At 47.0% G+C, this 27,524-nt stretch overlaps 2 protein-coding genes across 7 annotated transcripts in view; both read left to right on the top strand.

Moving 5' to 3' along the window:
* Nucleotide 1: 1 nt before the first annotated feature.
* On the top strand, nt 2-4,885 carry PIGX (phosphatidylinositol glycan anchor biosynthesis class X). 2 transcript variants are annotated; one of them, XM_010716542.4, is made up of 6 exons: nt 2-160; nt 237-300; nt 700-874; nt 2,106-2,319; nt 3,059-3,159; nt 4,215-4,885. In XM_010716542.4, the coding sequence occupies exons 1-6, from the start codon at nt 109-111 to the stop codon at nt 4,371-4,373; spliced, it is 765 nt and encodes a 254-aa protein (XP_010714844.1). In that variant the 5' UTR covers nt 2-108; the 3' UTR covers nt 4,374-4,885. The 2 variants fall into 2 exon arrangements, with proteins under 2 accessions (XP_010714844.1, XP_003209051.1); XM_003209003.5 differs by having other exon boundaries at nt 3-160; nt 733-874.
* A 1,852-nt stretch (nt 4,886-6,737) lies between these two features.
* The window catches only part of PAK2 (p21 (RAC1) activated kinase 2), a 39,082-nt gene continuing 18,295 nt past the window's right edge, over nt 6,738-27,524 (top strand). Inside the window, exons 1-4 of one of the 5 annotated variants that reach the window (XR_014885438.1) lie at nt 6,738-6,929; nt 8,008-8,235; nt 8,756-8,872; nt 24,135-24,333. Coding sequence is in view for 1 of the 5 variants with exons in the window: in XM_085232772.1 (XP_085088898.1) it covers nt 24,159-24,333 (175 nt within the window). In the remaining 4 variants the exon portion in view is untranslated. Of the gene's footprint in view, nt 6,930-8,007; nt 8,236-8,755; nt 8,873-22,501; nt 22,734-24,134; nt 24,334-27,524 lie in introns of those variants that run through there. The other 4 variants (XR_014885440.1, XM_085232772.1, XR_014885441.1 and 1 more) reach the window with 4 other exon arrangements.

The following is a 27,524-nucleotide window of genomic DNA, read 5'->3' as shown; positions in this document are numbered from 1 at the left end:
TGCGGAACGCGACATAAAATGGCCGCCCGCGGCCTCCACAAGAATCAGGTGGTGCTGCGGGCAGCTCCGGCCCTGAGGTGAGGCGGGGCCACGCGGGGCGGCTCCAAGATGGCGGCCGGGCGGTGGCGGCGGGTGCTGGTTGTGCTGCTCTGTGTCCTCCGTAAGTGCCCGGCGTAGGCCCGGCCTACCGCGCCGTGCTCTCGGTGCCGCTACTCACCTCTTCTGTGCCGTTTCAGATGTACAGGCTGCCTGCCGCGGGAGCGCCGTCTCGCAGGAGCTGCTGAAGGAGGGCTTCCACAGGTGGAGCCGTCGGGCGGGGCTCGGGGCTGCGGCTGAATGACGGAGCGGTGTGGGGCGGGGGGACCCTGCAGCCCCGACCCCTGGCCCGGACCGTCTGCCCCACCATAGCAGGCTGCCCAGGGCTCCGTCCGACCCCTCTCGGGCACCTCCAGGGATGAGGCACCCAGATAGAATCGTAGAATGGCCTGGGTTAAAGAGGACCACAATGATCGTCTAGTTTCAACCCCCTGCTATGTGCGGCGTCGCCAGCCAGCAGACCAGGCTGCCCAGAGCCACGTCCAGCCTGGGATGTTTCATTTCTCACGTATTTGTGATGTATTCCTTCTTCCAACTGTGCCCATCTTAGAGTGTTTGGCAGCGTGATGCGCGGAGGTTTTTCTGTTGTCTCTCAATATACAGGTTTCAGCACTGTCCCCCATGGTTTGCTTTAAGGGAGCTGCTGGTAAAGATGGAGCTGAATGGGACGGGGCAGTGGACAGAAGGATGCACGGTAGCTGCTAGAACTCACCTGCCACGGGGAGTCTACGTGGATCCCTATGAGCTGGCATCGCTGCAGCAGAACAACGTGACGAAGGTAAGAACAGGAGCTCAGCCATCTCAGGGCTTCTTACATAAAGGCTGAGCCTGCGTTTTGCCAGCAGCTGAAGAGCACGTTGCTCAGGAAGCTGTAATCTGTGTTCTTCAGAGGGCTGCAAGAACCGAGGTGGCTCGTTCCCCTTTCCTGAAAAATGCTGCACAGTATCACGTTTGTGGCTTCTCGTTGCAGCTCTCAGCAGCACCTGGTGCAGGGTGTGTTTTGTCATAGGTTGCTGATGTTCCTACACGTAGGTGTGCTTACCAGCAAGCTACTACAGCTCTGCTGAGCACTGGATAAGCAACTGTGGTAAAAGTTAATCAGGCTGAAAAGAAGGAAGGTTAACCCTCTACAGAACAGGAGTGATTGCAGTCTTCCTGCCAAGGTTCTGTATCAAGGTCTTCAAAGGAGCAGAACAGTGGCTTTCCCAATGTACTTTAAGTGACGTGCTGTGAATTTGGAGTGAGGAGCTTCACAGCTTCTGTTTCATCACAGCTTCCCAACTAAGGCTTGAGAGATTTATGCCTAGATCTTGACTCCAGTGCAGATTACTGCTGGTCCTCATTTCTCCCATTTTAAATGGGGACTGTCCAGGTTTTCCCTCTTCCATGAAGTGTCTCTTTAGGTTGTGCACATATGGCAAGAAACAACGCTAAAACTATACACAGGCATACTCGTTGGGGCTCCATTCTTAGCAGGACACTTTTGTAATATAAAACAGTTTATACCAAACAATGGTTCAAACTTACTTGCAGCATAACCTTGGACTGGGCTTCAGCTCACTTTATTTTAGATGTTTGTCTTCTAGGCATATGCTGAGTGCAGTTTATTTACAGCCAGCTAGAAAGCCAGCCTGCTCTAGAGCATGCTTTGTTCTTTCCTGAATTTGATGTCTTGGGTGACCACCAGTACTTAACATCAATTGGAGGAATTTGTGTGACTGAGCTTTTGCAGATGTCTGCTGCGGAGGTCTAAAGTATGCTCTTGTGACACCCTCCCTGTACACGCAGAATAAACTCCAACAGTAGACTTTCCCCGGTACTCTGAAGGGCAGGGATCAATGCAGGGGTCGCAGTTGTCCCTTCTGATGCTGCAGTAGATTACAGCAGCGGACTGTGACCTCCTTAATCTCAAATTCATACACAAAATGTTCGTACTTTTTTTTTTTTCTGTATCCCTTTTCTGTGTTGATTCCAGTAGCAGCCATATCTGTATCTTTATTTGCTTGCAGGCAGTGCTAATTCCTGATGATGTTGATGTGGAGGCTCCTGAGTACTCGGCTACAGACCTTACTGTCCTGCTGTACCTGCAGCCCGACCCTCACTGTTGGCACTGTTTCAGAACAGCACTGCCTGTGCATGGGCGGTACCACCGGCCAGCAGAAAACAGTGAGGATGTGTTGGTTGTTCTGAAGAGTGCAGAAATACTGGTCTGCTGCTGTGACGGTGAGGTTCTGGTTTGTTTAAGTTCAGCTATTCAGACCATGCGTTCTCACAGTGTTTCTCTTGACAGCTGAAGCCATGCAGGGTGTATTTAAAATTATTCACTGTCAAGTACTTGGTCAAATGCTTAATCAAAGTATTCTAATGGTTTCTAAGTCTTCTTGCGTTTGAATGGGGCAGAAGAGGGAGAAAGCATGTTTCATGATGGTTGTAGTTCCCAGATTCTTCTGAAACGAGAACCTGGTATCCACTGATAATGAGTATTTTATGTGAACAACTGTATCCTCCATTTTCCCCCCAAATTATATTTTCTTTCATGAAGTCATTCTTGCTAGCTCCCAAGTCAAATATGCTAGTGAATTTCAGCTTCTTAATCTTCATTTGGGTGTTATTTGAGCAATGATTTTCTAAGGGCAGAAAGTCTGCTTGGTTAGAGAAAAGGAATGTGAAATCTTTCCATTATTTTTTTCCCGCCATATTTAATTCTGATGAATAGAAAAACATTTATTATTGATATAAAAGCACTTATGGTATTATAGGGAAATTCTTGTACGCGACAACAGGAGTTCAACAGGAAGACATGGAAGGATGACTTCTGTAGTTTTGAGGAATCTAGAAGTTGTAACTGCATGGCTAGAGTTGAGAGATCTGCAGGTCAAGGATGGATTCTTTGCTCTGTTAAAGACAGACAGCCCGTGGGTGAGATTCATCCTTAGTTATCTACTGTATCTGTCTTTCATAGAGCACCTGTTGCCAGAGTGCTGGCAGCCTGCTGAAGTGGAATTTCCCTGTTCAGGGAATAAGGACCACCTCTGTCAGTGGTACAATGCAACGCACCAACCTGTGAGTTCCTATTTCTGAAGGAAATTCTTGCCTCTTGCTTAACAATTGCTGCCTTTTTCTGAGATGAGCAGCTTCCAAAGCACGGGACCTAACTGATAAAAGCCTCATTGTGTAACTTTCTATAGAAGCTCCCTTCTTCCTCTCTGACCTGGTTTTAATGGGTGTCATCCTGTGCTGTTCTGTGCCCTTGGTGGTGGCTGCTCTCCTCACCTTTACATTTTTTCTTTTGTTTTCCTCCTCCCCTAAGTAGTTGAGTTGGAGTCCTAGAATTGACAGTGCTGTAATTGGCACTAGGTTGAATTAAGAATGGCCTCTGCAGTGTTTTCTCAGATGAGTTCAAAATGGGAGAACTCTGCTGCAGTCTAATAGGGAAAAAAAAAACAAACACACACAAGACCAAAAGTTAAAGGAATAACTCCTTAAAAAAGGCCACTGCTGTTTGCCATCAGATTGGCTAAGTCTCAAAGTGAACCAAGGTCAGTTAGATTTTTAGTACGGCCAACAGCTGCCTTTGAAACTTGAACAGTTTGTGATAGTCTAAAGATTCAGAAATAAGACTAATTTGTTTCATAACAAATCTTTTGTTTGTGTAATGTGTGTGCCTTCCTATATGTAAGATACCTTCAGAATACAAACAGCTGTCATCCAAAAATGTTTTGCAGCTTTCTGCGTCACGGGGAAACCAAATAGTTGTTTATCTTGGAGAAAAGTGGCTTCTCAGTGATCTGCAGAATGCTTATTCTGAGAGCATCTCTGCTGGCAAACTTGGAGGAAGAACAAAGACACAGAGCATACAAACACCTACCATTTAAAATGGAGTAGATACATGTATTGAGCTTTGTACAACAAGAGCAACTGGCTCTCTGTAAGGGCAGTAAATTGAAAGGCTGTGTCCCATCTCAGCTTTCTTCTGGGATTCAAAATCAAGCCTTAGCAAAGGCCAAGTTAAATAGAAGTCTAGTTACTGATCCCTCGAGTTGCAGTTTAAAAACAAAACAAAACAAAAAAAACAGAAGCTGGCTAAATGTGTATAACCAATTTACTTTTCCTTGTAGGAGTATGAAGAATTGATTCTGCAGATCCCAGTGGGGCTCACACAATACGCTTTCTTAGTGTGTGTCATGACTCTTCTTGCCACCATTCTCAGTTCCAGCCTGATTCTTGTTGCTGTATGCAAATCTGAAGACTTCTCTCTGGTGACCTGCTTGGAATAAAGAAGTGCAAAATGACTGAGCTCCATCCAGCAAAACTTTACTGTTACTTACATCTTGGTAATGCATGAAGATGCCATAAGGGACAGTCATTCTCTTGCACAAAGGCGGCAGCAGCCAGGAGCTGCAGGAAAATCTATCTCCTATTCCTTAGCTTAGGCCTCAGCCTGCTTTGCTACAGTGCTTCTCCTTGCAGAGGTGTTTGTATTTCTTGAATTTAAATGAACAGACTTGAGAAGGTGGGTGTCAAGGGTATGAGAAACATCTCATCCTTCAAGTTCCTGAATTTGAAGTTTGTTTACACTGGCCAGATGGGTGATACATGGATTTGGAAAGAGGCATTCTTTGCTTACTTGTCACAGTAGAACAGTAGAAAAACAGTCTGTACAACTCTGTAGTAACTGGGGGGGGGGGATTACCTGCTCTTGCTCAAATCCTTCAGTTCAAAGAGCTTAGAAAATCTGAAGGAAATCTCATCCTGTATCTGAAGCTGAAATAAACCTTGGAAGATGAAAGCTGGTGAAAAGATACAAACTAGAAGCAAATATTTAGAAGACTTGAATTCAGCCATCAGAGCAGTTGATAAATACAAGGAAATGGAGAGGAAATTACTTAATGGAAAAACTGAGTTGCTCTAGATTAGCAGAGCTCGGTTGCTGTTTTCAATCGTCAGTAGGTGGCATTGTGACCTTACTCAGGGACTGTCGATGGAGAAAACTTCAATCCTTATGAGCTCAGTTAAGAGCAGGTGATTTTCAGGGTGTGTGTGAGAAAGATTAATGAACATTCTGGTCTTCAAATTCTATCTTCCTTTATATGCAGCCAAGACTGCTCCCCAGCAGAATCAGCCTTTCATTGCTGTCCAGCTGTAGTTTCAGGATCCCCTGGGCATCCTTCCTCTGCTTCTGCTGGAATTCAATAGAGAGCTCGTCTTGTGACTTTGCTCGCGACAGGTTGGCAAGTGCTCTGACAGTGGGCTCTTGTTTTTCCCTGGCTGTGCTGAATGACGGTGGCTGCGCCAGTACTTCATCCACTACCTCACAGGCGTCATGCTCTGCATCTGTGTGGGGGAAGGGAGGAATTAAAGAGAACAATTGCAGAGAGCTCTTTAACCACATCAGTGCCGCAGGGCTGAAAAGAGACACTGTGAATAGGTACTGAACACTTGTCTCTCAGCGGCATCTGTAACTCCCCGGGTTGAGTTTGTCCCTGCGTGTTCTCTCCCGTGCAGTTCTGTGTAGCAGTCCGACTGGTGGAAGGGCAGTGCTTCCAGATTGCTGCTTAGCTCAGCTGGAAGCTTTGTCTTCTGAAAGCTCAGGGTTTCTTAAGTGTCAGGTAATAGCAGTTGAAAAGCGAGGCTAGCTAAAGCTGCCTGACAGCAGAGCCCAGTGAAAGGAACCTCATTTCATTGGGACAGCTGAAAATATTTTACCACTTGCAATAAGATGGTTTGTCTGGGGGTGTGTGTGTGTGTGCGTGTGTGTGACAGTGCCAGAAGTCTGCATCAGTGCTCAGGTGAGAAACTGGCAGGAGGGGCTCAGCAAGGTCAGTGCTGAACACAGCGACCTCAGAACAGGTTGACGTGCAGCTGCTGGAATGTGGGGGCAAGAGGGGTTTCAGTGGCCTTTTGTGTGGCACCAGGAGCTACAGGTGTGCCCTGATGTTGCGCCCGATGGAGCTGAACGTCAGTGCCGGTCCTGCAGGGATCACTGCTAAGTGCAGGGGAGCCGTGAGGCAGTCCTGTGCCGTGTGGGAGCGTTCTGTGGAGGGAGAAGTGGGGAGATGGTGGTGATAGCTCGAGCTCTTGGGCAAAGACGAAAGGGAAGTGTTGGAGGTTAAAACTTTCTGAGTTGCAAATTAACGTCACAAACAAAGCAGCGTCGTGTAACCGGTGATAGAACTAGAGGGAATGGCTTCAAGCTGCGCCAGGGGAGATTTAGGCTGGACGTTAGGAAATACTACTTCTCTGAGGGTGGTCAGGCACTGCAATGGGCTGCCCGGGGATGTGGTGGAGTCACCGACCCCGGAGGCGTTCAAGGAACGCCTGGGTTTTGTGTTGAGGGACATGTTTTAGTGAGAGCTATTGGTGACGGGTGGATGGTTGGACTGGACGATCTTGAAGGTCTTTTCCAACCCCGGTAATTCTGTGAAAGGACGCGCCTGGGGAGAGGATGGCAGAGGGCTGAGCGTTCCGAGGGCGGGCTGGAAGCGGGAGCCGGGTGCGTTCGCGACAGCGAGCGGCGAGGCCGCGCCGTGGGGAAGGAAAGCGGAGCCGAGGGGAGCGCGCCGTTCCGCGGCCCTCTTTCCCGCCCGGCGCGGCGCACCGCGTTTCCCGTCGGCCCCCGCGCCGCTGAGGGCTGCCGGGTGCCGTAGTCCCGTAGGCGGCGCCCCGCCCCTCGCGGGCTGTGGCCACGCGCGGCGGTTCCGCTTCCCCCTCCGGCTCCTGCCGCCGCCGCCTCGGTGGGTGCCGCTGCCGCCATTGCAGAGGCGCCGTGTGGCGGCCGCGCCCCGCTGCCCGCTCGTCCGTCCCGGAGGGCGGCCGGCGCCGCCCCGGCTCCGGTGAGTGCGCGGCTGCGGCCCGCTCCCACCTGCCGCCCGCGCCGCCCTTTGTGGGCCCTCCCGGCCGGGCCTGCGGCGGGGCGGCGGCGGCCGGGCGGCGCCTCGCGGGGCGGCACCGCGGGCGCGGAGCTGCGGGGGGAGCGGGGGCTGTGCGGGATGCGCTGCGATGGGATCGCTGCGATGGGATCGCGGTGCGAGCCCCAGCCGTGCGGCCCGAAAAACGGGAAGCGCTCGGATGTGCGTGCCGTTATGGAGGGGGTGGAGGTGGAGGTGGAGGTGGCCCGGCGCTGCGGGGCGAGGGCTCCGGGTGTGGGCTGGCCGTGAAGGTGTTACGGTCTGGTGGGATGAAAGAGGCACGGGAGCTGAAAACGTGAAGCTTTTGTGAGCTTTCAAGTAGAATGATAGGAGAGCGTGAGGGGGAAAACTCAGCGAGCAGCGTTTGAGAGGAAGGAAGAGCCTTCGTGTGGAGCTCCTGGTTGGGTGCTGCAGTGCTTGAAGGACCCAAGGAATGCTGGGTTCACATCCTGTGTGTGTGTGGAATTGGGGCGTGCATGATTAAAAATGCTGGGCTGCAAAGCGGATAGGAACACAAATGTCCATCAGCTTGGGCCTGTGGGCTTTGAACTCCCCGTAGCACAGTGAGGGGGGGCAGGGGACACACGCTGCTCTGCTGGGGTCGGGCTGGGTGCTAACCCAGTGCTCAGCCAGTGCAGGGCCTTGCTGCACAGACACCTGCTGGTGTGTCCTGTGGGATGGTGGGTGAATGCTTTGACCATGTATGGCAGGTCTCATCTTGGGCTTCTTTTAAAATGTGGCCCTTTAAAAACTCCGGCGTGCTTATTTTGCTTAAGCCTTTCAGTTATGTTTAAAAGAGAAAAATGTTCGAGCTCCTTTGTTTTCTAAATGATGCTAGAAAAAGTGTTAAGGGTATCGATGCTTCTGATTCTGTCTTTGTGCTGATAGGAGTGCTGCGGGGATCAGAAAGATTGTCAAAGTGTTTTACTGATAAGAGTACTTCTGCTTTAGTGTTCCCCTATCAGTCTCGTACGCTTCACCTTTTATCTGTTTTCTGTGTTAGGAGGTTTCTGAGGCACTGAGAGCTCCCTGAGATTTCTGTGCCAGCGTTTCCTATAGCAGTCCCATTTGCTGACATGCCTGTGCGTAGCCACAACAAAGCAAAAGTTACTTGTTTTGAAAACATGGTACTCGGGGAGATGCTGCTCTGACTGGCTGGGCCTGGTGGTAAATGTGAGCAGCAATCAGGCTCTGGGGCCAGCAAGTGGCATACAGGAGGGATGCTCTAAAGGTGAGTTGACTTACCAAGGTTTTGGGGGGAGAAGATAGCAATGGGGAGAGCAGGAGGAGGGAGGAGTGTGTTGCTGCCAGGCAATATGTGTTCAGCCCTGCTGCCTTGCTTCAGCTGCCAGCCCTTTGAGAAGCTGTATGTTCAAATGCCTCAAGTGCCTGTGCTTAAACTAGCGTTAGACAGCTTCTACAGGTGATGTTTTGTAAATAAATAAAACAAAATGAATTCTACAGCTTGATCATAGTGTTGGGATAAGTTAGTTCTTTATAGCTGAGGTGATTCCATGAGAATGATGGACCTGGAACAGATTTTCACTGGTCAGACAGGCTCCTTTCTCTATTAATATCACTGTAATAGTGTGAAGTATTAACATTTCTTTCTGGAGCAGCAGTGGGTTGATTGCAGAGACTCATAGATAGCTAATGCACCCTAATGAATTGTGTTGTTGCTGGCAGTTGGGAAAAGATGCAAGTGAGTTGCCAATAGAAGGGGGTGGGAAAGCTTTCTCTTCTCTTTCTAGAAACTGAGTTACGGGGACCAGCTCTTTACCAAAGCAGAGCCACTGTCTTGGAGTATAAGGGAGATTCAGAAAGATTCAGGAAGGCTGGACCTGCTCAACTTCTAGTTCTTCAAGGAGGTATGTTCTTCCGCAGTCTAAATCAAGTTTGACCCAAAGTTTCAAGAGTTTTGTAGCTCCACAGTATCATCTTGGAGTGATTTCTGTACTTGCTGTGGTAATTGAACATACATTTGCAGTTAGGTTTTACATTGCAGGTGCAGGTTATGTACTGCTCCTTGCCCTGCAAAGTGCAGCACTGTTACCAAGCACTGATCAGCTGAGCACCTGCACACCAGGCTGGGCTACAGGGCTGGGTCTCAGAAAGGATAAAGTCCTCTTCATGCAGCTCCAGGGCTGGATTGATTCTGCATCCCCGCAAGGTCAGCCTGGGGGAAGACAGCTTTTCCTGCGAGGAAGTGTGGTTTCATGTCAATTCATGCTATGGTCTAATGGGAAAATAGGTGCTTTATTTTTTTGTATTCTGATTGACTAGCAGACAGGAGCAGTGCTTTGGTTGTTTGGATGAATTTGTGGAGATTGGAGTTGGTATCTGTGAACTAACCAAAGGAATTCCTTACGTGTTTGAAGCACTGATGCTGTGGGATATCAAAACGCTGCAGAAACTGGTGAAAAGGTTTTTTTGGTTGGGCAAGATAAATGGATCTTGAAACTCTCAATGAGTCAAACTCGTGTTCTTGAATTTTGAAGTGCTTCAGAAAGTTTCTGCTTCAGCTTCTATCGATGTACTGCTGCTTAGAACGTGTTTTTTGATGAACACACTTTACCAGGGGTATGTTACTCCTAGTAAGCATGGAGAGCTTTATGTAATGGGTAAGGTCATTGTTTCCTAAAAGATGTAAAGGAAGCATCGGTGTTGGTGTGGTGGCTGAAGATGGCAAGTAGAGAACAGGCTCTGAGAAGAGCAGTTGTGTTTGGTTCTTAAGTTTATTCACGAGCTCCAGTCAACGTTAAACTTTGAAGAAGGCAACTCTCCTGCAGCTGTGGGGATTGAGTGATGATGTGTTCCCTTGGCAGGTTTCTAGAAGCTCAGATGTCAGAAAGTTCAGTTATCATTCAGTCCACAATGATTAGAATTCATCTGCTGGAACGCACTGTAGCTGGCAGTATAGAAACTGGTAGCCATGGCAGGTTTGCCCAAAGCAGTGTGCGTGGATTTGGTACTGAAATGCTGAATGTTGTCCTGGGAGATACGTGGCAACCAGTTGCCAACACCTGTGTTATATGTGAATCTGTTCTCTAGGTCTGTGCTAATTAGCAAAATGAATGTGTTACCTGTCTTTAAAAGAGCTGGATTGAATTCCTTCTAGTGCTGTAGTTTAATTTCAAGAAAAAGCAGTTGAGGAAGCAGCCAATGTGTCAGAGTGAGCTTTACAAGCAGTGTGCTGTGCTAAAGAAGGGATTCAGCACAGTGTGAACCAGCATCAGGGCAGCTGGCAGATGGAGTAAGGGCTGGGGATATGCCGGCGAGTCTTTCCAATTCAGCTTCTACCTTTTTTCCCTGCTGCTTGTTTTGGTGCTGCTGCCAGGTATTTGTTTGACTCATTCTGTGCTCCCAGGAGTTTACAACTGTCAGCATACAAAGACTTTCCATAGCTTTTCGTGAGTAAAGTTAGAGTTTTGCCTGGTCCTGTGAGGTTTGTTTTGGAAATAAATGTAATACTTTCTACTCTTAAGTTACGCTCACTGTTCATTTACAGTCTTTGCAGAAGTGCTTTTATCAACAGGCTTATCTTCCAAACAAGAGAGAGAAAAGACTGTTTCTGGCAGATGCTTTATAACTGACCTTACTCTTTAAGCTCCTGCCTCCTGGAAAGGCTTTTGATAAAGTAAGAGCCTGGATGAATGGGAGCAAGAGTATTTTTCCCCTAAGCCCATCTTCTGCAAAATGCCACCCTCTCTTCTGAGGGTTTGGGTCTCACTTATGCTGAAGTCAGATCGAAGTTGGCCAGGCAGCTCCTTCTGGCAGTGGTTTGCTGAAAGGGGCTGAGCTGAAAGCATTCTACCTGTTATCTGCTCATTTAAAAGAAAACAATAAAACAAATTAATTAACTTTTTTTTGTTGTTGTTCATATTTTAAAAATAGGGAAAAAACAAAGAGGTTTTTAACTTTACCTTCTGTTTTTAATCTTTAACTGGCCAGGAATTACAAAGACAACAGGTTAAAAATTGCAGCCCTCGTTGTCAGGATACCAGAAGGGTGGAAAAACAATTTCTGGCCCAACTCCAGGTGCTGCTGAAAAGGGCTTCTGGAATTTTGGCAGTGATGGCGAGGATCTACCTGTACTGATGGCCCTGAGCTGCCTGGTGTCTACAAGACCAGCCTGCAGCCTGCTCTTCTCCCTGAGGATGCTGGAGGGGAGGAGTGAGCACAATCAGAATAAGAAATCCCAGCTATGTGTCTGTAAGCTTTTAAGCTGGTTCACACACCAGCACTGCAGTGCGCTCCCAAGGCAGCTGTCCCACTATGGTACTGCTATGCTGTGAGTGTGCAGAGCTGCTGCTTAGCTCAGCCACAGTGGCACAGAAGAGGTTTGTTTTTACTTTTAGTTCTGCAGCTCACGTGGTTTTGGAATAGAGAACATAGCAGTAGGGTTAGCTGTCAGACTGGGCAGCCTCGTAACCTTTGCATCTGAGTTCAGCCTTATTCCAAACCTGACTTCCTAAATGATTCAGGATGGTTTTTACAGTGTTGCTTTTGAGCTAACGCTCATTGCGGCTGATGGAATACTGACGCTTTATTCTGGTCTCTGGGATTTTTACTAGACCTTTCACTCCACGTGCTGTGACTGATTTAGGTGAGGAACGTGCAAATGTAATGGTGATTTCTTACCTAGGTCAGTATGGGAAGCAGCTGTTTGGGTTGGAAGGAGGAAGGAGAGGGCCCTACTTTCTGCTTGCCCCAGAAGAGCTGTTCCTCCTCGCTCCTGCAGGCTGCTGCTGTCATTTCCCTCATTTCATCAGGGGACTAAATTTCTGAAAAAGGAATTGCTCATCTTAGACGTAGCTTGGAAAAGTTGCTTCTTGATCTGACACTAACAGCCCAGTTCATAAGGGTTGAAAAGGTGTGTGTTGAGCTTTTGGTTCCTTTCAGCTGCTTTCTTGAGTGGTTCTGAGTTTTGGGGATCTTACATCAGCCACCTGATGAAACTTGAAGTGAGCAAACCATAGAGCTCTTTATGAAACATCACTTTTTTTTTTCTATGACCATAGAAAATAGGTTTCTAACGTCTGTTAAATGCTTGGTTGCCTTGGAAAAGGCTTTTTTTTCAGCATGTGCATTGTTATCTGCCACCATTACAGGAATGAACTCAGTTAATGCTTGGTTTCTAGAGTTGGAACATTACCACCAAGTGTGAAATACACTGGGTAAAATCCTTCTGTTCATCCCCTTACTTTTTTTTTTCTTCCATTCAAGAGTGCAAGTTAAGGATTTTCAAAGATATTTCACAACAAGAGCAGTGCTAACGTGCTGAGGTTTTTTGACACTGATGCCCAGGCTGAGCACCGAGGACCAGAAGTAATTCCTTGTGCTCAGGGGTCCAGGATTTTATGTAAGTAGTGTAGTAGTGCTCTGTTTTCTGTTTTATTAAGAGGATCAGAGCTGAGATTTGTAGGTCCAGGACAGTTTGTGCAGGTAGCTGGTGGAAATGGAAGGCAGACATTCCAACCAGTTTGGTGCAGTTTGCTTTCTTCACACGCCATGCAGTTGGGATGTCTTTAATTTTCTTATTTAATAATCATTCCACTGTAAAATACATTTGTGAAGAGCAGCTCTCGTTCTCCTTGGCGAGCTGTACACATGCTGGAAAGCATTGTGTTCTTTTTGCAGCACAAGGAAACGTCCTGGTGCTTGGTGGAACTTGGGTGAGTGCTGCTCATGTGGAAGCAGTTAAGACATCTGGTAAAGCTGTATGATAGCACTTCCACAGCAGTGTTATTGGAGCTTGGAGCAGCCAGTGTAATAATGCTTTAGTATCTGTAAGGGGGGAACAAAAGGAGGGCATTAAACTCTAAGAACAGAGCTAAGTAAAAATCCCCAAATTAAGTGATTTTTTTCTTTATGAATTTACTTTAATCTGCTGTAGAGATGCTTCTCTGATGCTCCCTCCATCCTCTGTGATGTAGGGCTCCATTCGTGCTGAGGACTGAGGTAATGCTGTAACACAGGCCTGCAATCCTTGCGCTGACAGCACAGCACAAGAGCTGTCCTTCTGTTTTTTGGTAGATTGTTATGCTGTTTCCCTTGCAGTGGCCTTCACATAGGTGGGATAACACTTCCTATTGAAGCAAATGTCTTTAATCTCTCCAGTTGGGATGGGATGTGTGTATAGAAGTGTGCATCCCTTTCATGAATGAATTTTGTGTCACAGCAGAAGTTGATCTCAGGGCTGCGCTCAGTCCCATCGTCACAGACATCTCCAGCTGCTTTATAACTGCTCAACTGTTGCTGGAGTCAAGATGAGGAGGCAAGATGAGGGTTGAGAACTTTCTCCTTTTCATACATAAACTCCACAGCTTCTCAAAAAGAAAATTCTGAACATTGGGAAGCCTTAATCTGTAAACATTTCGGCAAAACCTTATCATTCTACTCATAAGAATTTAATTCCTTCTTTATTGAGCAGGTATGTAATGATAGAGCTGGTAACACTACTCTGATTTTAAACTTATCCAAGTCCTGTTATATATGTTTTTAATTTAATACCATTTAGCCTAACAGTGGTTTCCGTTGTTCACCTGCCTTTGGCTGTGTTCTTTTCAAGTCCCTTTTCAAGTGCACTGCTTCCAAAAGAGAAATAAGGATCCTTTCATTCTTGAACCGTGTGAGGAGTTGTTATAAAACATTTTTGGTGTAGATTTGCTCCCTTCCTTCCAGTTCAGAATAAAAGAACAAGAATCTCCCAACCCTGATGGATTTGAGCCTTAGAGCTGAGCTGACACCAAGAACATCCATGGTGCTACGTACCCTAAGAGTGCTTGTAATGCTGAGTTGGATAGGATGACGTTTACAGTTGCTTAATGCCTTAGGTAGGTTGTTAGGCAGCTTGATGCCTAGGTGCCCAAGGCGACCTGTCACCAGCAGTGGACACCTCACACGTGTTGTTTATGCCCTCTCTTTTTGATTTGTTTCCTTTTTTTGAAACAACTTTGCCCTGTTTCTGATATGCTGCTTCTGTGTTGGACACTGAATTCTGTTGTGATCTGCACAGCGATACAAGTAATTTTTTCAAGTTTTTTGCAGCTTCCTAAGTTCAGTGTTCTATTTTGTCAACTGTTTAAATATTATTTTAACTTGGCTGCTTCCCTTGGAAACTCTCCTGCTTCACAGCATGCCTGTTATCCTATTTTGTTGTCTCTGACTTGGGTCTTATATCTGTTTGGTTGGTAACTGTGTATTTCGTTTTTTACTTTTGCTTTCAAAAATGTTTCATTCTGGAGCAGCTGGATCTGTTTTTGTGGTGCTGGTGCTGCCCTGTCCCATGCAAACAGCTGTAGATGGTTAGAGGTATTGCAGCCAGTGCTCCCTCAGAAAAACAGGGCAATTGGTGCTGAAGTCCTTGTGTGTTTATTTCCATGCATACATACTTGTATTTTATTATCAGTTGGATTCTGAACCAAGAGATGCGTATGTAGTAGTAATAAATCCAGAGCAAGGTAGAAATTGCATTAAAAAAGACAACAACTCATTTTTGACATCCAGTTTTTTGAATGCAAATTGATGAACGTGATGTTCTTTCCAGGTTCAGAACAAATGCCCTGCTGCCTGCAAGACACATGAGCACATCTGCCCAAATTGAGGGGAACTGCTGCAGTAAACCATGCAGTAATATGTTGCTTGTGTGTGTGTGTGCATGCCCTCTAAGAGTAACTGCAAAGACACAGAAAATGTGTGAGAGCATCAGGACAAAAGCAGACGAGGGTCACAGGGTTCTGGAGTAGGGGCACAGGAAAGTGATGTACAGAGCTGCTGTGCCCAGCTCAGTTTCTCTGGTGTGGTTTTAGCTGTTCTGTTGAACACAGAATTACAGATATGAAGAGCTTGGAAACTCACGTTGACTTGAGGTACAACAGCTACAGTTTGTGCTTGTTGTACTCTTCACTTCTATTTGATGTAGTGGGGCAGGGTGAGCTTGTGCCAGTGACTGCAGAATTTCTTTGTGTGCCCCATCGAGGTGCTGTGCATCTCTGCTGGCAGAGTTTAACATGTTAGGGAAACTCTGAACTTTGGGAGTGTAATGAAGTTGTCTCTTAATGTGACAATCTTGGAGTGCTGGTGCCAGCTGTGGTAGAAGCAGTGTCAGTGAGGCTTCGTAGCCAGAGTTTGGGGATGACTTTGCTGATGCCATCATGCAGTGTAGAGCTGCTGTAGTAGAAGAAGACTGAGGCAACCCTTCCTGTTTTGCTCTTTCGGGGATTTTTTTTGCTAAATTCACAGCTTAGCTCCTAACTCAAGATCTGCATCAGAGTATTGCTAGCTGTCAGCAGGGAAGTTCATTTGCTGTTGTTTCCTGTGAGTGCCCGCAGCCAGAAACATGCTGTCTACCTTCCTGTTACCAAAGCAGCTCGGTGAGATGGGCACAGTGCAGCTTTGCTGCTGTGGGCAGCCCTGCCTGGGGCTGATGCACAGAAACCTTGGCAAGCTGCTGATGGCCACAGGCTCAGCCATGGCTGTGCTGATAGACCCTCGTTGTGGGGTATTCTGGCAGCAGTGAAGTCTAAAAGCTTCACGGGCTGCTTGTTGCCTCACCTACCTAATGTATGTGGCAGCCAGTGCCAGCTTTCCCAGCTCATGGGGAGTTACCTTCCCCCAGGAAGGATGCTGCAGGGAGTGCTTCTCCAGTACGAGTTTGGCTGCTGGGAGAAGTCATCTTATCCACTGTGCTGCAGAGATGCTCAGAAGATAGGCCACGTCCACCCGAGACATCTGTCTTTTATGATTTAAAGCTGTGCTCAGGTGCTTTTTGTATTTACAGACACTGCATTTGATGTCTTTGTGGGTGATCCTGTTTCTGGGCGAATGTGTGATCTGTGTGGGTACGGAGAAGTCAGATCCTGGGCTGGGGCCGTTCAGCAGGCAGCTGTAACTGTCTGGGTGACCCCTGGTGCGCACTGCGGTGGGGAATGGCAGGCACTTGGGAGGAGGCAGGATTTCCTGTGGGGCATTCTGTGCCAGGCCAGCACTGCTTTATAGCTCTGCAAGAAGAGCTGAGGGAGCTGAAGCTCCCACTATCTGCTGGCTGTAGCTGCAGTTAAAGTGAGGCTTGGCTGACTGCTGGACAGAAACAAAAGCTCGATTCTTTGTGTGTGCAGGATGCTATTTCTCTCTTTTTTTCTTCCCCTTTGTCTTTTCCCTCTTTTGTTCTTTTCCCCTTGGCTGCCATTTGACAGCTCTATCAGCATGGTGAGAGAGTGATGGATCCCTAACAGCTGGATGTTTCTTTTCCTTGCCATTCTGGCATACCCTGCATGTCCGCTATTTTGGGGGTTAGAAGCCATTTTGCTTTCTACCAGAGCTGCTGCTGATCTCTGTGCTATGCCACAGCCTGACGTTTTTGAGAGGTGTCAATCCAGGTTACAGCAGCCGTGTGTGCTGTTAGAAATATGAACACAAACTGAGCTGTATAAATGCCTTGCTCAGGTATCATACCCTTTATTCAAATAACTTTTGCTCTGGAATGTGCTCCCTGCCTGTAATGCCAAGTTTAATTAAGAGAGGATCTCAGGGATGAGATACAGACTTCATTTTTCACTTCTCGTCAACTTTCCCTCCTTGCCTTTTTCCCCATTCTCCTTTGATCTTCAGAAAATCTCAGCTCGTGAAAATAAAGGCTCCACAGAGTCTTCAAGGTAAAGAAATATGAGTAAGCACAAGCACCTCGAATCACAGATTTGCATGCACTGTGCTTGCTGCAGGCTGTCTTTCTTCGGTTGACTCAGGTTTTCACCTTGGTAGAGCAGGGGTGAGGAATTTCCTTGTTGAGGACTGAATAGGCTTTTCAAACACCTTTGAGCCTGCTCTGTCATTATGCAGCATTGCACAATGGTTCGTTGAAGCCAAACCCTGGCTGTGGGCTGCATGAAACAGAGCACGGCCCCAGCTCAGCGGGTGGGTGGCAGCTGGGCCTGCAGCAGGGTGCTGGAACCCCTCCCCTTGGGCTCCTGCTCCACACGCCTGCAGGGCTGGCTTTCTGCACTAAGGTGGAGATGGACACCTGTGGATGCATCCTGTTCCCATTCTCTGCTGTCATCAGCTCACAGCGATGATGTTGTGGCCTCACCTTTGAAGTCTTTCTGCCATGCTTGGGGAAGTGGAAGCAAGAAGCGACTCGTTGGCTGCCTTTGGGGCCTGTCAGGTGGTGCTGTCGCAGTGCTGGAGATGGGGAAGTAAGAGAAGCAGTTTCTGATTTATTCATGACAAAATACGCTGCTATGGTTCAGTAGTGCAGCGTTTCTACTGTGAGAAGGAAATGAGAATTCAGGTGGGAGTCAGCTGGTCGTGGCTTACAGAGATGGATCACAAGGCTTACAGATGGCTGCAACATGGAGGAAAGTGAAGTACTGCTAATTGGCTGAAGTTTTCTGCGTGCTGATGTCCCTCACTGGGACTCCTGCACATCCTGTCTCTGTTCTGTGCCTCTTTGAATTTTTTCCTACTGATACCTGTTTCAGTCACAGATCAGAGCCGATAGTTCTGAAACGATCTCCTTCCTCCCAGTTCATAAAGTGAAACTTAGGGAGAAAACATTTATCCTTATTGAGACTTCTGCTTATCACCGTGTCTTCAGCTCGCTGGGCACGGCGTGAACCTGGCCTGGGAGGCTGCCAGGGTCAGAAAAGCATAGACTGTTTTGCTTATCTTAGTGGGTATCTGGAAGCTGTACTGTCCTGTGCCTGTGCTGAGGGCTGGCTGCGTGTCAATGGCATTCTCTGCAGGACAGGAGGTCTGCCCCTGGATGCTTCTGGAAGGATGGGTCTGCTTTTATTTCTAAAATGATACTCTAGAGCATGTTCAGAGCAGGGCTTTGTGCATCTGCACGTGGGAAGGAGTCAGAAGAAGATAAAATGGAAAGAATTGGGCTGGTTATGTTGCAGTGTGGGGGTCATCCCATCTGATCTGCAGGAGGCTGAGGTTCTCCTGTGTTGTTGGTAGAGTGGCAGTGTGATGCATTGCCTCTGTTGCGTGCAGCTGTAAGGGAAGTCAGCAGGAAAGGGCTGTTCATAACATTCACGCTTGCCTCTTTAGCAGCTGAAAGCAGCAAACTGCTGCACGTGGCAGTTGGTATTGCAGAAAAAAAGACTGGTGATGTATTAGCACCTTCAGTGCCTTGCCAGGCAGTGACTGACTAATGCAGTATGTCCTTGCATAAATCTTAATGAAGAGTTCGTGTTGCTTATGCTCAGATTTTATATATATATATAATCAGATATATATATATATATATAATCAGCTCTCTTAATTGCATCATCTGAAAGGGAATCTTGCTTGCTTATGCTTGTAATTTAGAGAGGTTTGTGCTTGGTTGGAATATTTCACATTAGCCTAGTTTCCTCTTCCCTCCCCGTACAGGAAAGTTAAATAAAAATAACTGTTAGCTTTCACGGGTGTGCGGTTTGGCGTAGACCAAGTGCTTATTTTATCTGAGGCCTCTGAAGGTGGAAGGAGATGTTTCAGCAAGTCCCTTGGAGGCTGGCAGAGGCGCAGGGCTGGAGAGCTGCGTGCCGTTAGCACATCTGCATGCATAGGTGGAGCCCATCACCCTGCTGGCTCTCACCGGCTGCTATCAGGGCTGCTCTTGGTCTTGCTTTTGCACAGGTCCTCTTTTGGCAGACAGAAGATCTGAGGCTGCGTTTGCCGAGTCTTTGAGAAAGTAATTCTTGGCCTGCCACAACTTTGAATGCAACTTTTTGAGTTGGAATGGAGAGAGAAGGATTTTCAGTCGCTGAAGGTACTCTTCCGCTGTTCTAGAAAGTCCTTTTTAGGTCAGATTGAATAAATCCGATGCTGCTGGAAAACAAAACCGTGGAGAAGACGGTCCGAGATTTGCTGGTTGTGTGGATTTTTCTGCAGCTTTGAAATCATCTGGGATGGGTGAGCTGCTGAGTGCTGGGGCAGGAAGTGAGCTGTGGCTAAGGTAGCACCATCTGAATGCACACTTGTCAGAAAGCTGCTTTCAGCTAATGCCTGGGAGGAAGTGAACTATAATCAGTACTCTGTGAGCTAATCACAGGAAATCTATTGCTCAACAGGAGCCTCGAGGGGGGGTGGGAGGGGAAAAAAGGAAAAAAGAGAGGAGTGTTAGAAAAATACCCGTGCAGACATTGCATTCTGCTTTTGTATTCAAAAAATGTTTGGCCCGAGAAAATGGAATATCTGCTGAAAAGACCAACCCTCCATAGTGCTTTGAAGAGCTGCACAATGCCTGTGTCTGTTTTCTTGGAAGGTCTTTTTGCACCCTTGTTTGGAATAAAGAGGCATCGAGGCTCGTCTCCTCCAGGAAGGTGTTCTGCTCACAAATGGTGGTGCTGGGAAGGAGACGAGATAACAAATTCAGTCAGTGTGCTGGGAATGTCTCTGAACATTTCCACAGGGATTTTTGTATTACAAATCAAGAGTGAAACACGACTCTCAATCTCCCTCGTCACACCAGTCTTTTCTTGGAAGTAGCACAAATGAGTTCTTTTATTGTATTTTTTTTAACTACTTTTTTTTTTTTTTTCCCCACTCAACATTTGCCTTGGAGATTAAGTCTGTGAGGCATCTATTCTGCTCTTTTCCTCTGTGCTGGACCTGCCTGTCCCGGATGCTGCTCTCTGTGCATGACAAGTGTTGCCAGCAGCACCCTGTAAGGCTTTGCAGGAAGAGAGCAGATGACAGTGCTGCTGCCACACCGACTGCTGTAAGGATAACTGGCCTTTCTCAGACCTCGTGCCCTGAGCCAGAGCGGGGCTGGGGAGATGCCCTTAAGGATCAGGCTATTTCTCACTCTTTGTGTCTCCTCTCTTTTCTTCTGCTCTTCCCGTCGGACATCCCATAGTTGTGTTGTATTGATTTCAGGTGTTGTGCATGCAGCCGTGCCCAAGCGCTCTGCACTTCTTGCAGCAGTCCAGGTGCCGTCCCAGTGGGGTCCTGCAGCCACATCAAGCTGCAATTTCAAAAGCAAAATGGTTATGTTTCTTAATATCATGCTAGAGTGAAATGGGTTACTTCTCTTTTTGGTCAGCCCTGCAAAATAGACTTCCATTTGACATTTGTGTTGCTCCTTTGGTGTTACATTGATGGTAGATAAATAAGCTGAGTAATTTTCACCTGCACGAAGCAGGGCTGAGTTCAGTTGGCAGCTCCATGAGCTTCCCGTCAGGATGTATGCATTGCTGAGGATTAGTTGTGGCTGCTGTGAGGGGCAGCTGTGAGGCTGTGCTGTGGCAGGGGTAGGAATTCACATCTGTGCTATCAAACAGCTCCAAGCTCAGTATTGCATTTTCCAAGCGTTAGGCTGGTTTCTTTTTGCATCATATCCTAGGCATTGAGATACAGGTGAAGCTTGGAGGACACAAATATATTAATTTGAACATTTTACAAAGAAACTCCCAACTCCTTGTTGTTATGTGATGCTATGGATCCTCAAGATTTTTCTCTCTCTTCCTACCCATGCTCAAGGCCTTGCAGTACTGCACAGTGGAATGAGGCTGAGGTATGGACACACATGATGTATGTTTAAAAACTGATATGCTCAAGTAAAGTATGCTAGGAAAACTGTGACAGCACACAAAAGCAGGTAGGAAAGTGCTCGTCTTTGATTTCATTTTATTTTCCTTTAGTCACTCTGCAAACAAGACAGAGATGAAAAACATTTGTCCTTTCTTAGAACTCGAAGGAGCTGAGGAGCAGCCCTGGGGCAGAGCGTGCTGCCCTGCTGCCCAGCACTGGAACCCTACTGCTGCTTCCCCAGCAGGACGGAGGGTGTATTTGCTCTTTTGCTTCTGCAGCTCAAGTTATGAGGGCATTGAGGACTGCAGAGGATGAGGAGAGTACATCCTTTGTCCACAGAGAGTACTGTCATATGCAAGAGATACACACCAAGAATCAGAGCTGTGCGGTCACAAGCTCTGGCCCCTGTGATTATGTTTTGTGGAGTAAGTAGCAGGGCTGTTGGGAGGAAAGGGTTCAGCTCTGTGTCTTTTTTTGTGAATGTAGTGGGTTGCAGTGCTGTTCTGTGGTGGGAATGAATCTGTCTGAAGTCTGTAGTTAAGTATGGTTTGCAGCCTCACAGCTCGTCTGTGGTTCTTTCCATCACTTTCTCGTTCTTGTAATTAAACATAGTGCCACTGTGACTGTGAGGAATGCACAAATCCATTATTAGTTGTAGTGTTATCTTCACTGGCTAAGGTGAATCCATTTCTATTGATAAAGTCCTTTTCTCTCTGTTACCTGTACTTGATTGTTGTTGTGACAAGAGTGATTGCCCCTACCTGGTGTCTTTTCCTATGAGAGAGCAGGAAAGGAGCTTCTAAATGCATTTACACTCCTTTATTTTATTTCTCTGTTTTTTACCTTTTCCAATCATGGCACCTAAGGCCAAACCTCTACAACCATTTCAGAAGTGCTTCCTGGGCAGTGGAGGTTTCCTCTGCATGATGAAGACGGGGTTAAGGATGAAGGAGGAGGAACTGCTCCTTTCTTCTGCTTCTTCAAGCTTTACTGAGCTTGAAGGATTTTAAATGCAAATAACAAACACATTTCCTTAGGTGTGAAGCTGATCCAGAGCATTCTATCACAGCCAGTTTGCTCCATCAGCCCCAGAGCTTCTCTACCTGATGGTCCCTGCAGCCCCACATGGACTTGTTTTCTTCTCTCCTGCTCCTCAGCTCTATTTCAGGTAGAGTCAAGGAAACTCCTGAACATTTTGAACACAAACCAGCTGGTTGGAGTTGCAGTTCAGAGGGTTCAGTGCAGGTGCTATTACATCAGTGCTTTGAAGTGCCTCATTTTCTGGTGGAATAGATGGATTTGGGGTTTCCATATACTTGCTTCCAACCTGTTGCTTAACAGTTTCTTCTCTTGAACATACGAAGTGCTAAGGAGTACTTATCTTCAGGTCAAGAAGCTGTGATGGTGAATATTTGATGAACTTCTTTGTGCTGCTCTTATCACTGAAAATCCAGGATTTTCACTATAGTGAGGATTCCATTTTGAAAACATGCAAATAAAAGTGGAAAAGTGTAAAAATTGGCAACCTGAATCTCAAGTTATGGCATTATTAGGTGACTGGGCTATCAGTGAAAGGATGCAGGGACTTAGCACGGGCTTGGAGGACCAGTCTGTCTGTTTCAGACACAGACTGGTTGGCTGCCTTTACATCCTGCTGTTGCTTATATCAAGCAGCTCAAAGAAATGCATGGATAGATGGATTTTACACACTCCGAGTGTGACTTCAGAGCTGTGTTCTAGCTGATGCAGACGCTTCCTACTGTGCTATCCTACCTCTGCACTCCTACAAGCTGATTCTATAGAGCAGGACTCTTCAACTGTGGTGATTTGTACAAGGAGATTATACGTCTCAGACTGGTGGCACATGCTTTTGTGAAAGCAGTGCTTATTGTTAGGAAAGAGATTGGAGTTAAAATCCCTGCGGGTAGGCTGCTCAATCCTGCTGCTGAATTCCAGGGTTCTTTTTTCCCATATTGCAGGGTAGGTACTGGAAAATTGAGAAGATCCTGCAGATAACTTGCAACATCTGAAAGAGCAATCAGTAAGCAAAAATGGAAGGTTAGGAACCACGGTCTGATCTACGGCTGCGTCTCCACCAGCTGAGTCCAGTGTTGCCGGCCTATTTATCACTCTGTCATCAGGAAGAGGGCTTGAAGGCAGATTTGTCTAGGTGGATGTTGCACAGCTTTGACAGCTGTTTCCCATCAATCTGTAAGTTTGTGGGGCAACCCACACATGGTCACTTCTCAACTAAGGCTGCCAGAACTTTGGTTCATGCTGTTTGTGCCTCTGAAGGTATTTGTACAGAAATGATGTGCTTTGGTGGGCATTCATGGTGGTAATGCATTTCAATCTCTTTTGAGCTTCACAGTGTAAAAAAGCTTGCTCTCGTGCTGCTTGGATTTGGGCTGCTGGCCTGCTTTGCTTTTCCTCGTTGGGATTTGGCAGCGTTCTTCTTTGCAGCGTATAACAGCAAGGAAGGACAGCCCTCCTATTTGCAGTTCTGTGAAAGCCACACACACAGCATGCAGTGCAGTGTTTATACTTTGTGAGTAAGACGTGGGTAGTGATAGCAGGTTGTACTCACTGTCCCAGCCTCACTCTGAATGGCACTGACAACATCATGAGAAACAGAGGAGGGATGTTGACTTCTCTTCCAGGGGGCTAGCTCATCTTTTGGGCACGTTGAGGAATGAGGGGTTTGTTTCTTATTCAGCTGACATGGAGAGATTTCTGTATGCTATTTACAGCAGAGAGGCTGCCTTTTCCTTGGTGATCAGCAAAGAAAATCTCCAGTATATCATGGGGAAGGAGGAGAGGCTGCTGTAGGTTTCATTGTGAGTGAACGTGGAAAGCCTCCTGCAGATGCTTTGTTGTGCTGTGTGTTGGCACTGGTAGCTGTCTCTTTGTGCTCACTCTTGTGTTAAGAGCTTCAGTAGGATTATGGTGGTAGTGTGTGAGTTTGTATTTACATGGGTGTTTCTCACAAGTGAAGGAAGTGTGGGATAGAGGGTTGAAGCTGTGCACGTCCTTGCTCAGAAGTGGAATACATCTACTAGATCTGTATCCATGCTCCTTTATTTAGGCTGTGTAAATTGGATAGAGATATTCTTTATTCTGCTTAATGGGGACGACGTGTTATGGCTCTAAACGTAAGCTATTCTGCTTTCCACAAGATAAGTGACAAGAAAGGACTCTGTAGCACGAAGCACTGAGCTGGAACTGCCCTTAAGTTACACTAGAGTCCTTACGTGCTTCGTCACTTCCATGTATGAAGCCTCGATGTGAACAGTTAGCGAACTAGATTGGGGAACTGATGCACATCTTAACTGTCTGTTCTTTCTGACTGGATCAGTGTTATCACTGGAGAAGCCTGTCACTGCATCCCACAAGTGCTGCTGCTTGCCCTGTGAAGGGATGGGAGTGGGGAGCCAGAAGGGAGGAGGAAAGGAGCTCTTCCTTGAGGGAAATGTCAGTGCTGAGCAATGCAGCGCTCGCTGTGCTTTTCAAAGATGAATTTGTACCTCCTTTCCCTACTGGCCAACCAAAGAAATGCTCTGTTTCTATCTTCCGTGCTTGCTTCATATGGTTTAACCAATATTTCTGTTTCAGAGTCCTCACTAGCTGTTCAGAACCATGTCTGACAACGGAGAACTGGAAGACAAGCCACCAGCTCCTCCTGTGCGGATGAGCAGCTATGGGGGAAAGGACCCGTTGTCTGCCAACCACAGCTTGAAACCTCTGCCCTCCGTACCAGAAGAGAGAAAACCTAGGAATAAAATCATCTCCATATTCTCTAGCACTGAAAAAGGTAAGATGCCTCAATTTTCTATCTATTTCTTCTTCCAAGGTTTTGTAGTGCGTTATGCATTTGAGTCCGTAATCTGCACGTGAGATTGTGGAATTTCTTTACTGCAGCCTGAGTGTTAGAGAAAATGCAGGAAGTTTGATCTGTGTGTTCAGTGAGCTGTTCTTTCCCTTTGCCCTGGGTTGCTTGAAGATGAAGTGCTCAGGAAGAGAAACTGAATGAGTCCTTAAGAAAAAAACTCAACCTTGTACTTGTCATGTTTGCTGCCTGTTTTAAAAGAATGCGTTTTTCAACAACCCTAATAAATGTTTCTGATTCCTGCATATCATGTTCCCTACCATTTTGCTATGTTAAGCACAGAATTTTTGTTTAAACTGAGCATCCATCTGTTTTGGAAGTTACTTGACGTTAATGGGAAAGCACGGGGTGTGTGAAGGAGAATAGGGAAAATGAAGTCCTTCTCCAGAAATCAGATCTGTGTAACTGCACATTTCAGGTTAATTGCCAACAGGGGAAAATCTCCCTCTGTGTAGAAATGGCTTCTAACACCTGCTAGGATAGAAGCGTGCAGGGATTTACTGGCCTGACCTGAGACTGCAGTGTGTTTTGTTACTCTGTACCCTATGGTGTTTTTTAAGATTTATTCTTGACAGCAATCAATACTAAATGTTAACGCGTGTTGACATCAGTTGTGTTTTTGGATTGACTCAGAAGCTGTCACTGGTAGTTGAGCACACCCTGTCCTGCATTTTGGGACTAGTTGGGCTGCTTATCTGTTTACAAACACTGGGGAATGGGTTACAGAAATACGACATACTCCCTATGGAAGAGCACACACTTAGGCAGAGGAATGTATTTCATTGTTCTGTCAGTGTTAGGAAAGATGTTGCACATTACTGTCTTGTCACGGGGAAGACCTGGCTGCTCTCAGTGCTTTCCAGTTCCGCTCTGGCTTCCTGCACTGGGTTGGCACTGATGTGTTAGGTAGGCCTGGTTCAGACATGCTGACACAGGTTTGACTGCTTAAAGACACTTTGCTCCTCCGGTAGCTCATTCACTCAACTAAGAGTTTCCCCCAGTGCTGCTGTTGGTTCTCACTCAGCTGTGTGAGCGGTCTCTCTGCTGCCTTGCCTCACCCCGGAAACAAATGCTTGCAGCAGGCTTCCTGCACTCACAAATAGCTTGCCACAATCTGGCAGCAGTGCTGCTGGGGGTGGTGGGCATGTTTTCCTTTTCAGAGAATGGAAAGGTTTGGCTACCTTGGCTTTTGGAAGCAGAATAGTTATTTCACAAGGTCACTTATTGTGCAGCAACTGACTGTTGGTGCATGACAGCAGTACAGGTGGTGGTCTTTTTATCTGGTACAGGTAAAAGCCTTTAGGAGATAAATCTGTAAAGCAAACGTGAGAAGGAAGTGCAGGCTGGTACCGACACCTTGAGAGCAAGACTTGGGTCTGTGAAGGAAGGTGCTCTGAACTAATGAGTAAGATTTGCTTGTGTTGTGAAATGAACTACTAATGCAAGCGGGCACAGTGTGGCTGGAGAGCTTTGTGAAGTGTTACAGTGCCTTTACTTCTCCTCAGACATTTCCTCTTTCCATCTTGACAGTGGGTTCATTCATTGCTGGAACGACCACGAGGGTGGTTGGGGCATTGTCTGAGGTCACCTGAAATTGCTTTAAAATGTGAATATTTCAATTTGTTCTGTAAATACTGTAAATACCAAAATTCATCTGCATGCTTGTTCAGCGTGTCTGTGGATCAACTGATACTTGGTGGCACAAAGTAGAAGTCCTTACAGCAAAAGTTGTGCCACTTTGTCTTCTAGGTGTTAAAAAGTATTTAAAACAGTGTCCTTCTGAAAAAAAGCTCTACTGTGTGGTGTGATAACGTGGTTGGTGATAGTTGTTTTGTTCATTGGCATAACTGATGTGCACCCCCATTGGAAAGGCCTGTGTGAGGAAAAGGTAGCTTTTTATTCTGCTGTATGCTGGGGTGTATGCAAGACAGTCTTTCAAACTAACTTTGTATTTGAGCCAGTGCAATTACTGCTACAATATTAAATTCTCCTTTTCAAAAAACGAAGGAATGCCTTCCCAGGAGATGTACAAGGCTGTTAATGCAGATGGGCAGACATGGTGCGGGGCTGATGAAGCTGTCTGGCTTTGCTCTGCAGCCTTCTGTCCCCTTGATGTCACAGGGTCCCTCCTGGCTGTGTCATTGAGTCCCTCAGCACAGCTCCTCCCATGGGAAGTGGGCTGGGGCACTTGCTGCAGGCAGCAGGTTGAGTGCAAGCAGGGCTCCTGCCCCAGCTCTGAGCTAGTTCTGTGCTGAAATAATCAGCAGAGGGGTTATTTAATCACCTCAGCTGGGAGCTTTTTCCACCAGTTCCATTGTTCCGGATAAGTGATGAGATAGTCATCTTTTTTACTAGAGTACTTAATTGCCACGAATTTCCTTGGCCAAGCATCTGAAGTCAAATGAACCTGTGTGCAGTTTTGGAAAGCTTCGAAGCAGTCTTCTCAACCCAGAAATGTTTATCCTGGAGCAGAACTTACTGAAGGAGTGCTGCAGGGAATAGCCCAGGCCCCAGGACCGTGCATGCAACGCGCTCGGACGGCAGGCTCGGAGCAGAGCCCCATGGTTTCAGCTGTGCTTTGGGGACCTGAGGTTTGCCAGTGCCTCCTGGGCTGCTGAGAGCCTCCTGCCGGTGGAGCACGCTGCAATGCAAGGCTTTGCACAGGGGTCCCTTGCGTTGGTATTGGTTTGTGATGCAGGAGGAGGGCATGGCTAATGCGTTTCAAAGGGCTCAGGCTTCATACGGGGAAAATCTGAAGCTCACTTGTGCTTCGAAATGAGAATTGCCCTTGTTGCCATTTAAACTGAGAGCTGTGGTGCAAACATAATTGGAGGTTTAAAAATAGCCTGGCCTCACAGTGGCCTTGTTAACAGAGTCTCAAGTGTGTCTTGCCAAAGCATGGCTCTCTGGACTTGCCTCTTGACTGGAGCTTGCTGCTTGCATTTGTTTAAGGTGCCTCTGGTCCCTTGGGCAGAGCTGTGTTTCGGCTCCTGCCTGGTGCACTCGGGAGATGTGTATTTGTGGGAGGATGGGGTTTATTTGTGCAGCACGTTCTGGATGATTTGAGCACCACGCCATGTTCCCTAGCTGTTAAGTGCTCTGGTACACTAATCTTC

This window comes from Meleagris gallopavo, chromosome 11, assembly GCF_905368555.1.
Source record: "Meleagris gallopavo chromosome 11, MGAL_WU_HG_1.1, whole genome shotgun sequence".
Classification (NCBI taxonomy): Eukaryota; Metazoa; Chordata; class Aves; order Galliformes; family Phasianidae; genus Meleagris; species Meleagris gallopavo.
This window is presented reverse-complemented; position numbering and strand designations above follow the sequence as displayed.

Bases quoted from the DNA above. Each gene is read 5' to 3' on its own strand.
- PIGX (XM_010716542.4), top strand. From the start codon at position 109: ATGGCGGCCGGGCGGTGGCGGCGGGTGCTGGTTGTGCTGCTCTGTGTC. The intron at 161-236 runs GTAAGTGCCCGG...GTGCCGTTTCAG, and splicing joins TGTGCTGCTCTGTGTCCTCC to ATGTACAGGCTGCCTGCCGC. The intron at 875-2,105 runs GTAAGAACAGGA...ATTTGCTTGCAG, and splicing joins AGCAGAACAACGTGACGAAG to GCAGTGCTAATTCCTGATGA.